Source organism: Dromiciops gliroides, chromosome 4 (genome assembly GCF_019393635.1).
Source record: "Dromiciops gliroides isolate mDroGli1 chromosome 4, mDroGli1.pri, whole genome shotgun sequence".
Lineage (NCBI taxonomy): Eukaryota > Metazoa > Chordata > Mammalia > Microbiotheria > Microbiotheriidae > Dromiciops > Dromiciops gliroides.
In genome coordinates this window covers 235,056,764-235,069,992 of record NC_057864.1, presented here as the reverse complement: position 1 = coordinate 235,069,992, position 13,229 = coordinate 235,056,764, and the positions used below count along the sequence as shown (strand labels likewise).

The following is a 13,229-nucleotide window of genomic DNA, read 5'->3' as shown; positions in this document are numbered from 1 at the left end:
CTTTTTATAATGGCAAAGAACGGGGAGGGGGGGGAGGAGAAGGAGGTGCTAGTTGATTGAGGAATAGCTAACACACTACTGTATGGGAGGATTATTACTGGGCTATAATGAATATGATTAATACAGAGAAGCATGGGAAAACATACAGTTGAATGAATAAGGCATTTACTAAGTACTACTGACCACACAAATGAAAAGGTAAAACAGATTCCACTAGCAAGAAGCTCACATTCTAAGGGAAGAGAAAACACATGGAAGGTTTCAGTTGCAAATCTGATGAAAAGGTCCCACGGACTTCAGGGTGCAGTGACAAAGCAGGTGAATAATGCCTCTTTTTAAATGTCATTTCCACTGGTAAGATTATATGAGTTTCTGATGTTAAACCATTTGACAGTGCCAAAGATTTGGTTGACAGAAACTTTCTTGTCTGGGTCTTCAGTAGAACAGAAGGAGAAGTAACCAGGCTGTATTATCACAAGGGTTGCTTGACAGGTGGATGGTTGAGGGCACTATCTCCTGGACCAGGGTCTGGGGCTGTCTCCATCAGGTTCTGAGTATAGATGGTGGCCAAGGTGGTGATGATGGTTTGACTTGTGTGGCACATGCTGCAGCCTCTTTCTGTATCAGGGTGCCTCAGTGCATCAGCTAGATGTGGAAGCTTGCTGTGGGTGGAAGTTGGTAGGGATGGCTCACCCCCTCAACACAGAAGCCCCTTTTCTGAATGATGGCTTTGAGGGATGGGCTGGCATCAGTTCTAGTGGTTTGGGGGGCAGGAGGGTGATTCCACATCCAAGGCTCCTGTGCCTATCTGACCTTTGCTGGTATGATTTTCCTCTTCAATCATGAGGCTGAACTAGAAGCAGTTCTTTCCCAAGGCTCTTGGGTTCAGGGTACTGAGCTCTCTCCATCAAGTCTGAAGCAATATGATGGCCAGGGTGGTGATGGTTTGACTTGTCTAGCTTATGCTTCAAGTCCTGTCTCTCCCTCTTTCTGCTCCACCTGGGCTTGCTTGCTTGATGAATTGAAGAATTGCTTGAACGCTGCCAAATGAAGTAGGAAAACAAGATACATAATACCTACAATAATAGGAAAGAACATCAGCAACAAAATAATTGAAACTCAATGCTATGAAATTACAATGACCGAGCTCCATTACAATGGAGAAAGGTATATTATCCCCCACCCCCACCCCCAGCTGCTTTTCAGAAGTGTGGAACTATGGATGTGAGACATGTCAGAATTTTTCATGTCTATTAGTTTTTGAGCTGATTTGGGGCTTTTTCTTTTTTTTCATTTTTTATTATAAGGGAAGATTCTCTGGAAGGGGAGTTGGGAACCAATATATTGTAGATGGCAAATTAAAACAAAAGATTAAAACAAATGATTTTTTAAAAAAGTTTTAATGTCAACAACAGGATTTGATTGAATGCAGATCTTCCTGACATTAAGTCTAACCCATCACTTGCCATGTAATATTGTTTCTCAAAAGAGATTATTCTAACAATCCACATAGGAAAAAGCAAGTGAAGAATATCTATTGTACAATCAATGAACAAGAGTTTATTAAGCTCTTACTATGTGTCAACCAGTACACTAAAAGCTGGGGGTGAAAAGAAAAAGCTATCAATTCCTGCCTTCAAAGAGCTCACAATCTAATGAGGGAAATGATACCCATCAGTACACATAAGATAAACACAGAGTAGATGGAAAATAACCTTAGAGAAGATGGGGTGACTTTCCCAGGGTCACACAGCTAGTGTCAAGTGTCTGAGGTAGGATTTGAACGCAGGCCCCCCTGAATCCAGGGCTGGTGCTTTATCCACTGCGCCACCTAGCTGCCCCCTGAAGTAAGTCTTAAAGGAAGCCAGGGATTTTAAGCCTCAGACATTCCAGGCATGGGGAAGAGCCATTTGCAAAGATATGGCAGATGAAGTGATGTTTGTGAGGAATAGCAAAAGAAGAAGGCTAATATGGCTGAATTATAGAATTTATGAAAAAGAGTAGAATATAAGAAAGGGCCGGTTTATGAGGAACTTTAAATGCCAAACAAAGGATTTTATATTTGATCTCAGATGTAATAGGGAATCACTTGTCCGAGGCCATGACATTCAACAGGATGGACAATCCATATATTTCATCCATCAATACAAACCTTCCTCCTGGCCAGTTTCTCTTGTACCCCAATAAACCTGTTCTTTTATTCCTAATTAGGTCTTGTGAGAGAGTGTGTTTCTTTATAGAGGAATCCTAAGGACCCACGTACTTTCTCCCCATATCATATTGAACAGACATATAATGAATAATATACATAGTGAACAGATACTGAAAAAGACAATTGTGTCCAAAATTAAAAGAGAAGAAGAATGGGTTTGATGTGGGCAGAATTTGGGGTCAAATTGATGATGAGTTGTCCCAAAAGAATTACAAGGCTCAGTGACTCAGTTTCCCAGTTTTATTGCAATACTGTGGGTGACCACAGGGAGAGAACCAGAATAGTGGAAAGGTATCTCTCAAATAAGGAAAGGAAAGACAGTTATATTTATAGCATGGATAAATTGATTATCAGTCTCATTATAATAATTTCTACCTTAGGGAGGTATAGGAGCCTGTCCTTCTCATTATAATATACTCCACTTTGGAGAGGTACAGGGAAGGCTTATCCTAATTTGGAGTTCCTGGGGTCCTAAGCCAACCCCCAGGTGGGTCCTTTTTTCTGTGGAGGTGTGTTTTGAGGGTTGACACGTCATAAGGTAAATCTGGGGACAAATTTGGTCTTTTCTGTGCATGTCTCTTTCTGTTTCCCATGGCTAGTTTCAAAACAACATTTTTCTTTTATTTCTAGTCTAAATTTCTATAGGCTGTCATTTCCTTTATTGTTATTTGACCTGACCCTTTATGGTCCCATTATGGGTACTGATTTCTGTGGGTAAGAGAACCTAGCATTTTGACTTTTAAGTTATCCATTAGCTGGGATCTGAATCCCTTTTAGAGCTAATATCTGAATTAGAACTTGGGTCTTAGGTTTTTCTGTTAACCCACCTGGGGGTTGGCTTAGGACCCCAAGAACTCCAAATTAGGATAAGCCCTCCCCTGAAACACCCCAAGGTGGAGAATATTATAATGAGGACAAGCCCTCCCCTGCACCTCCCCAAGGTGGAGATTATTATGATGAGACTGATAATCAATTTATCCATACTTTCACTATTCTAGAGAGATACCTTTCCACTATTCTGGTTTTCTCCCTGTGATCATTCACAGTATTGCAATAAAACTTGGGAAACTGAATCACTGAGTCTTGTAATTCTTTTGGGACAACTCACAATCAATTTGACCCCAAATTTCTGCCCACATCAGAATGAATTAGGTATACAACATATAGAAGAAAAGTAACATAGTAGCATAGCATTTGATAAGCCCAATGATCCCAGCTACTGTAGTAAGGACAAAAACCGCTGGGAAACCTGGAAAGCAATCTGGAAGAAATTTTGTATAGACCATCTTACACCAAATACCAAGTTTAGTCTCAGATATGACTTATACATAAAAGGTGATGTAATAAATTAGAGAAAGAAGGAAAATAGTACCTTTTGTGTCCAGGAATAAGGGAAGAGTTCATGACCAAACAAGAAATAGAGAGGATCACAGAAGATAAAATGGACAATTTTGATTATATACAATTAAAAAGATTTTGCAAAAAGAAAAACCAATGTGGTTAAAATGAGAAAGGAAAAATTGCAGCCAAGTTACATAAGATCTGATTCAAATTAGTAAGAACAGGAAGCATTTCCCAAGAGATAAGTGGTCAAAGGAACAAATTTCAAAGGAAGTAAATCCAAGTTAACAACTATATGAAAAAAATGTTCTAAGACACTAATAATTTGAGAAATGCACATTAAAGCAGCTTTGAAGTTGCTCCACTTTACACACACATCAGATTGCAAAAGATGATCAGAAAAAGAAAGTAACAACTATTGGACGAGTTGTAGGAAAATAGGCAACACTAACGGATTAATGGATTTGTGAATTGGTCCAGCTTATTTTTTGGGCGGGGGGGCGGGGGGGGGGGGCGCGGCCGATTTTTCGGGGCAATGGGGGTTAAGTGACTTGCCCAGGGTCACACAGCTAGTAAGTGTCAAGTGTCTGAGGCCGGATTTGAACCCAGGTACTCCTGAATCCAGGGCCGGTGCTCTATCCACTGCACCACCTAGCTGCCCCCCCCCTTTTAATTTTTAATAGGTGTAGTCTTTCTCTGGTTTCCTTCCCTTTTAGGAAAAGGGGATTTAAATCTTGAACTGGCCTTTGTGTTTTCAGGTCTTCCCCACCGGAGGAAAGAAATTTAAATTCCATTAAGAAAGCATTTGCCTTGGGGCAGTTAACACTTAACTAGCTCGTGTGACCCTGGGCAAGTCACTTAACTCCAGTTGCCTCACCAAAAATAAAATTAAAGACAACATTTGCTTCAATTTACAGATAATTGTTAAGTGTGTCAACCTAAATTTTAATGAAAACAGTCAATACAGGAAAATGGAGGGAAGTCTTTAATCACAGAAAGTGAGTTGCAGCAAGTGCTGGGGTACCCAAGGAGTGGGGTTGGGAATAGGGTTTATAGTGGGTACATAGGCAGAGACCAATTGGCTGTAGGTGGTGGGGATTAGGTATGTCACAATTTTACCAGATAAACTGTTTTGTATAACAAGCAAAAGTCCTTAAAGAAAATTTGGGAATCTCTGGAGGAGAATTGGGGAGATTTACAAAATAATCCAGCCTGTTGCAGAATAGGACGCCAAGCAAAGGATTGCTAGAGTTTAGAGACTAGAATTTAAACAAAGGTAAGGAATTTGGAGGAAAGGTGGGTTTAGAAAGGCCCACTCCCAATGGGTGGATGGGGTGTAAGAGGAATTCCAGGGGTGGAGGATGCGGTCTTTGATATACAATCAGAAGACATTCTTGTAGACTGGCGGATCATTTCAAGGTCTGGATAAGATCTCTTCAAAAAGAAAAAGGATTATAGCTGAAGATAAGGCCCATATCCGTAGTCGCATACCTTGCAGGCAGATAAGTCTTTGATTAGCTTGAGAGTTACAGATTCCCCGCACGTCAACTGGGTTTATTCTCGGTCATGCAAAGGATTGTTGGTGTATTAGCCAATTAAGTCAGCCCTTATACAGTTGTTCTGGTTACCTGGATAATTGTAAGGCTCAAGTAAATTCAATGTACCCATCTTCACACATCTCATTTTATCCTCACAACAAAGCTGGGAGGCAGGTGCTATTATTATAACTTCATTTGGGGGGCAGGTAGGTCGCGCAGTGGATAAAGCACGGGCCCTGGATTCAGGAGGACCTGAGTTCAAATTTGACCTCAGACCCATGACACTTACTAGCTGTGTGACCCTGGGCAAGTCACTTAACCCTCATTTCCCCACCAAAAAAATTTATACCCTCATTTTACAGGTGAGGAAAATTTGAGGCAGACAGGTTAAGTGACTTGCCCAGGGTCACAGTGCTAGGATTTGTTTGAGGCCAAATTTGAAATTCCTGACTCGGGCTGAGAACGCTATCTACAGAGCCCAGGACTGGATACTTAATGGATTACTTGATTGAGGCCAGATAACCACACATCCTTTGATAAAGAATCCTCCCTCCGCCTACTCCATATATCTATGTATAGAAGGGGACTCTCGGGCAGCTTCGGGGAACAGGACGCAAAACTACAGATGCAAGTGGGTGAATCCGGAGGCCAGGAAGGAACTGGGTGTGGTGAGAACAGAGCCCTCAGGCTCTGGAAGTGGGGCGGGGGGGGGGGGGGGAAGGGCAGTATCAAAAGAGATGCAGACATGCGCAAATACCTGCATTAGCTTTAACCAAGAAACTGCCGGCTGACTCAGGATGGAAGAAGGCGCCGATGGGCGTGACGTCACAAAGGGCGGAGCGGATTGGGCCGGGAGTTCTGATTCCCTCCTTTCGAATCACCTCCTAATCCCCTCTCCCCGCATCATTCCTGGATGACCCTCCCCTCGAGGACTGTGAGGCGCGTGCGCACTGGGCTCTTCTCGCAGGAAACTTCCTGCCGCGAGCCTTAACTGGAGCTGGCGGTGATGGCTGTGCAGGAAGTCGGATCTTCGGGCTCAGTGAGTGTTCTTTCCTCTTTTGTCTTCCTCACTGTTTTCTTCTCGTAGACTTTCTCTTCTGTGTCTCCTTCCGTCATCTTCCTCTTCTTCCCCGCCCCCGCTCATGCGTTAATCAGATCTCCCAGTGCACGGGAAAGAACGGAAACATCTGGCCCGAGGAAGTCCCTGCGGCAGAGGCGACCCAGCTTGGTCCACCTAGACCGGTAGGGGGCTCTAGTGACTAGAGTCGTGCTGCCCCTGCAGAAAACCCAAGTTCGAATCCTCTCAGACAGCTTTGTGACCCTGGGCAAGTCATCTAACCTTTGACTCAGTTTACTCCCCTGTGAAATGGGGGTAATCATTCCATTCGTAAACATTTATTAAGTCCCTACTGTGTATCAGGCACTGAGCTAAGCGCTGGAGATAACAAAAGGAGGCAAAAGACAGACCCTGCCCACAAGGAGTTTATAATCTAATATATAATCTTACCCCCCTCCCCAGATTATATATTTGTAAAGTGCTTTGCCAACCTTAAAAGCGCTATGTAAATACTAACTGTTATTAAAGACTTTCGCTCATGCGTAGCATCAGATTGCTTACTGTCTCAGGGAGGGAAAGACGAAGGGAGGGATAGAATTTGAAATTCAGAACTTTTTTTAAATGTTAAAAATTGTTTTTACGTGGGAAAAACACGTGTTTTAATTGGGAAAAATAAAATATTAAAAAAAAACTTCTTATACAAATGAGGCCTTCCAATTGAATTCAATTTAATAAACGTTTGTTAATTTCCTGCTGGAGCAAGTGGATATGGGTGATATCATCAGTGATACCTACCCACAGGTGGAAGGGACCTTAGTAACCATAGAGACCAACTATGATAACTGGAAGGAACCCCATTCTTCATACTTAGAGATAGAAATAGACAGATAAGGAAGCCAGTCAGTCAGTAGGCATTTAATAAATACTTACTATGTGCCAGGTACCATATTGAGCAATGGGGATACAAAGAAAAGCAGAAACAGGGTTCCTGACCTCAAGGAGCTCACATTCTTTTCTATTTATTTATTTAGAATTTTAAACTACATGTAAAAACAAATTTTGACATCAATTTTTAAAAAAACTTTTGTGTGTCAACTTCTCTTCCTCCCTCCCTCTCCACCCTACCCCCCCTCAAGAACTCAAGCAATTCAATATAAGTTATACATGAGTAGTCATGTAAAACACCTCCACATTAGCCAGGTTGTGAAAGAAAAGACAAAAACAAAACTTCGGATTAAGGAACTATCCAAAAAAATTATGCTTCAATCAGTTTTCAGATACCATCAGTTCTTTTTCTATAGATGGATTGCAATTTTCATAAGTCCTTCAGAGTTATCTTGGATCATTGTATTGCTGAAAATAACCAAGTCATTCACAGCAGATCATCTTACACTATTGCTGTTCTTTTTTATACAGTACATTTCACTCTGCATCATTTCTTGTATGTTATGGGAAAATAAGGTGGGGGTTTGAGGATAGGGGTTTAAGATAGGGGTAGGGGTCCTTAGGACTTCCTCTTTAAAGACTTACACCCTCTTGCACACAAATCCAATAGAATAAGTTAATAGTTTATTTAGGGGCTAGGGAAGGGAAACTGAGAGAAATCCTTGCACTTATTCTCATGGGGAGAAGGCATGGCACAGAGGCATGGCTCTGAGATACCTATCTCCTCGAGCCGGAGACAGGCAGGTACTTTTATAGAGGACTGATGGGGGTGATCATCTGACTGTGGAAAGTTCCTTTATTGAGGGAGGACAATCCCCCACTGGTGGTGGCTGGGGGAGTTGGGTGAGGGGTGGCTGCAGATCTCTCAAGCCATCTCTCCTCCTGCAGCAGCCACACCTAATCTTATCTCCCCAGGGGTCAGGGAGACTGGAATGAAGGGTGGGGGTCCTGGAGCTAGCTCAGTCCCTATTTGGTGCCATTTCTCTCTTTAGGTGTGTCTGTCCTTTGGTTTAGTTTCTCAAGGAGAAGGTTCTTTGATGTACCCCCAGAGAACTTCTGGAGTGCTAGGCCCATAACGTAGATCTTTCCAGGTTTTTCTGATAGCATTCTGCTCGTCATTTTTTTTTGTTTCCGATAAAGTTAATTAACAAAAAAATTCTATTTCAATCTGTATTCAAATATCATCAGTTCTTTTCTCTGTAGATGGATTGCAATTTTCATAAGTCCTTCAGAGTTATCTGGGATCATTGTATTGCTGAGAATAACCAAGTCATTCACAGCAGATCATCTCACAATATTGCTGTTATTTTGTATACAGTACATTCACTTTGCCTCAGCTCACATGTAAACAACCATTTACATACACGATATATACTGTGTAAGTAGAAGGTAATCTCGAGGGAAAGCTTGGAAGGGGAAGGGATGACTGGGAAAGGCTTCCCACGCAAGGTGGTCATTTGCAGGATTTGAGGTTAGTTTTTTTTGTGTTTTGTTTTGTTTTTTGTGTGGGGCAGTGAGGGTTAAGTGACACAGGATCACACAGTGTCAAGTGTCTGAGGACAGATTTGAACTCAGGTCCTCCTGAATCCAGGGCTGGTGCTTTATCTACTGTGCCACCTAGCTGCCTCCCTATCCCATTTTTCTAATATGTGACCTCATTTGTCCTAGGACTTCTCTTCTCACTTCATACTACTTCACTTCATGATCGCATCAGCTCCCATGGATTCAGTTTTCATTTCTATGGTCATGATTCCTTCTTTTTTAAAAAATAAAAATATTTTATTATTTTCCAGTTATATATAAGGATAGTTTTCAACATTTGTTTTCCTAGGATTTTTAGTTCCAAATTTTTCTCCTACCCTCCCTTCTTTCCCTCCTCCCCAAGACAAAGCAATCTGATCTAGGTTATATATATGCAATCACATCAAACATCTCTGCATTAGTCATATTGTGAAAGAAGAATCAGCACAAGGGGAAAATCTCAAAAAAGAAGGAAAATGAATAAACAGCCTATGGTGATGATTCTCAAATCAGTTTATCTAGCCCTAACCTTTCTGCTGACCTCCAGTCTCTAATCTCCAACTACCTAGTAGACATTTGGAACCGGATGTTCCATAGACATCTTAAACTTAATTCCAAAACCAAACTCATTATCTTTCCCTTAAACCCTCCTAGCTCCTACCTTCCTTATTACTGTAGAGGGAACACCATCCAACCAGTTCCTTAGGCATATAATCCTAGGTGTTATCCTCAACTCCTCACTTTCTCTCATCCTCCATAGTCAGTCTGCTGCAACATCCTGTCATTTCTACCTTCTCAGCATCTCTCAAATTTGCCCTCTTCTCTCCTCAGACACTGCTGGTACCCTGGTTTGGGCTCTTAACATCTCATCCCTGGACTAATGTAATAGACTACTGGTTGGTTTTCCTTCCACAAATTTTTTTCCACTCCAGTCTATCCTCCATCTGGATGTCAGGGTGATCTTCCTAAAACACAGATTTGACCACATCACTGCCCTGAGGTGCTCTCCCCCTCTTTCTGCCCCTATTCAAGAAATTCCAGTGGCTCACCTCTAGGATCAAATATAAGCTCCTCTGGCATTCAGAGCCCTACATAACCTGCAGCCTCCTCCTCCCCACCTTTCGGTCTTCTTACTCCTTATACTCTATCTCATAACACAGGACGTTTTCACCAGCTGTGCCACCATGCCTGGAGTGCTCTCCTGGCTTTCCTGGCTTCCTTCAGGTTCCAGCCAAAATCTTATCTTCTTCAGAAAGCCTTTCCTGATTCCTCTTGATTCTAGTGTCTTCCCTCTGTTGATTATTTCCAGTTCATCCTGTATATAGCTTGTTAGTACATGTCTCCCATTAGACTATAAGTTCCTTGAGATCAGCATTTTACTTTTCATCCCTAGCACTTAGCACAGTGCCTGGCACATTGTAGGCACTTAATAAATATTTCTTGACTGACCCTGTGTTGTTCCAGGGACTCATTGTCTCATAGAAGTCATTGTTGCTAAGATGATAATAGTCTCCTCAATCCCACCATGCAGTTGGAATTCAAGCCCAGAATTTTTTTTTTTTACACAAAATCCAGTGTTCTTATACTTATAGTTAGTTGTGCAGTGTTTTTTTTTGGTGAGGCAATTGGAGTTAAGTGACTTGCCCAGGGTCACACAGCTAGTAAGTGTCAAGGGTCTGAGGTCAGATTTGAACTCAGGTCCTCCTGAATCCAGGGCCGGTGCTCTATCCACCACATCACCTAGCTGCCCCAGTTGTGCATTTTTTTTCCCCATGGTGGGTTTTTTTTTTTAGTATGGGTGTCTTTTACATTGCTATGCATGTCACTGAGGAGGCTAAAATTCATTTAATACAGTTATTATATAATCTGCCCTTTACTTGTCTTTGGGCAAGTTACAACCCATCTGGGCCTCATCTGCAAAACGAGAGGGAATCAATCCTGTGTTTTCATGGGTGAAGGGGACTCCTAGTGAGGAAACTGCTTTTACCAATGCATATCAACAGCTTCTCCTGCAACTTGCCCTACACTGTAAATCTAGAGTTGGAGGGACTTCAGAGACCATCCAGTCTAATTCTCTGATTTTACAGATGAAGAAACTGAGGTCCATGTAGGTTAAGTGACATGCCCAAATTTAGCCAACAAATACGTGTCAGAGGTAGGACTTAAATGTAAGTCTTTCCATCTCTGTGGCTCTCTCTCCAGTGTGCCAGGCTCCCTTTTAAACCAGCACATTTTGAGAGGCTGTTCATAGTATTGTAGTTTAACAGATACTCCAAGACCAGCCCAGTGCTCCTTACCCTGTTAATTTTTTTTTTTTGGTGAGGCAGTTGGGGTTAAGTAACTTGTCCAGGGTCACACAGCCAGTAAGTGTTAAGGGTCTGAGGCCGGATTTGAACTCAGGTCCTCCAGACTCCAGGGCCAGTGCTCTATTCACTGCGCCATCTAGCTGCCCCCCTACCCTGTTAATTTTGTTCTGCCTTGCCTAACCCCTGTATTCCGCTTCCTTCTTATAGTCTCAGGTCTCTATAAATGCTTTAAAAATTAAGATTTTAATAGTTTGAATTTTGAACCCTATGGAGCTAACTGTACCCTTTCATCCAATGTTGACCCAAACATAGGAGTGCAAAAAGCAGATTGAAATCAAGGCCTGGGTTTGAATCTTGGTTCTGCTACTCTCTGTATCACCTTAGGAAAATCACATCTTGTTTATGAATCTATTTTCTCATCTGTAAAACAAGAGAGTTACTGGGGCAGCTAGGTGATGTGGTGGATAAAGCACTGGCCCTGGATTCAGGAGGATCTGAGTTCAAATCCAGCCTCAGACACTTGACACTTCCTAGCTGTGTGACCCTGGGCAAGTCACTTACCCCTCATTGCCCTGCCAAAAAAAAGAGAGAGATGGCCTCTGAGGTCCCTTCCAGCTTAAATTCTGTGCTCCTTTGACAAGTTGAAGAGATGTTATGCATTGGTGAGAGGAGTTTCTTCAGTGGGAGTTTCCTATACTGATGAAAACTCAGGTTTCATTGTCTTCCACCTCTAAGTGAGGATACTGTGACCCTAATTAATGAAATTAGGCAGCAGGGACCTGTGATGCTGTGCTTCTCTCCATTCTTCCTCTTTCTTTTTTTCATTTTATTTTCTTTTTATTCTGAACTAAACTCAAACACTAAATTGAATAAGCATTTCCCTAAACAGTATGGAACAGGAAAGAGTTGTTTATGAGACTACATATAACCTTTTTTTTTTTTAAACCAACAACTATATAATAAATTCACCACATAACATTCAAAGGTATTCTGCTTGTCAGTGATTCTCTCTGGCTTTCCATTCTGTTTGCTTTTTTGGTAGGGGAAGTCATACTGCTAGACCCCTTTTATCTACTTTATCCTCCTCTAGAATGAAAAAAGAAAGAAAAAAGCATTGTAACATTTGAAGTCAATCAAAATAAGATCCCAAATCAGCCATGTCCAGAAATGAATGTCTCATTCTCCATCCTCTCTGAGGAGTTGGGTAGCATGCTTCATCATTGGTCTTCTGGAGTCATGGTTGATCATTGCATGGATCATAGTTCTTAAATCTTTCAAAGTTGTTTACTTTTACAGCATTGTGGTTGTTATGTAAATTGTTCTTCAGGGTCTGCTCACTTGATTATGCCGCAATTCATTTAAGTCTTCCCAGATTTTTCTGAAACTATTCTTTTTATCATTTCTTACTCCACAATAAAATCCATGGGGAAGGGGAAGGGAACAAACATTTATTAAGTGCTTACTATCTATCAGGCTCTGTGCCTGAGTACTTTACAAATATTTCATTTATTTACCATATGTGTGTATATACATATATGTGTGTATATATACACACATCATATCTATGTGTATGTATATGTATACATATATATATACACACATTCTATGCTATACACATTTATGTATTATAATTTGTTCAGACATTCCCCTATTGATGGAAACTCCTTTGTAGTTTCTAGTTTTTTGCTACTACAAAAAGAGATGGGGGCGGCTAGGTGGCACAGTGGATAAAGCACCAGCCCTGGGATTCAGGAGTACCTGAGTTCAAATCTGGCCTCAGACACTTGACACTTGCCAGCTGTGTGAGCCTGGGCAAGTCACTTAACCCCATTGCCCCAAAAAAACAAAACAAAACACACACACATACACAAAGAGATGCTGTAAACATTTTTGTACAGATAAGTCTTTTTCCTTTTATTTATTTATTTTAAAAAATCTCTTTGGGGTATAGACCTAGTAGGGGTATTGTTGGGCCAAAGGATATTCAAGTTTAGTGATTTGGGGAGCCTTTTATTCTCCACTGACTCCGATCCACTCTACATTCCTTGGTTGAAGGAAGAGTGGTTAACCTAAATTTTTTCCATTTTCACTTCTCTTAGGAGCAAGCTTGGCTTCAGGTTGTCCATTCTTTTATCCAGAAGAACCTATGTTCAACCAGCAAAGACCCTTGTATCCGGTTGGTAGAGGCAGTGGTTGACTGTGTGAAGGCTACCTGGCCATCCTCAGGAAGAACTGGGGGTCTCAGTTTGCCTCTCAGTTACAGGTAAGGAAGGAGGGAGTTTGAACTGGGAGAATTTAAGAAAAGGAAC

At 41.6% G+C, this 13,229-nt stretch overlaps 1 protein-coding gene across 1 annotated transcript in view; it reads left to right on the top strand.

Moving 5' to 3' along the window:
* Positions 1 to 5,849: 5,849 nt before the first annotated feature.
* The window catches only part of CTC1 (CST telomere replication complex component 1), a 41,726-nt gene continuing 34,346 nt past the window's right edge, over positions 5,850 to 13,229 (top strand). The window contains 2 exon segments of the mRNA XM_044003347.1: positions 5,850 to 6,130; positions 13,020 to 13,183. Coding sequence (XP_043859282.1) covers positions 6,098 to 6,130; positions 13,020 to 13,183 — 197 coding nt within the window. The 5' untranslated portion in view covers positions 5,850 to 6,097.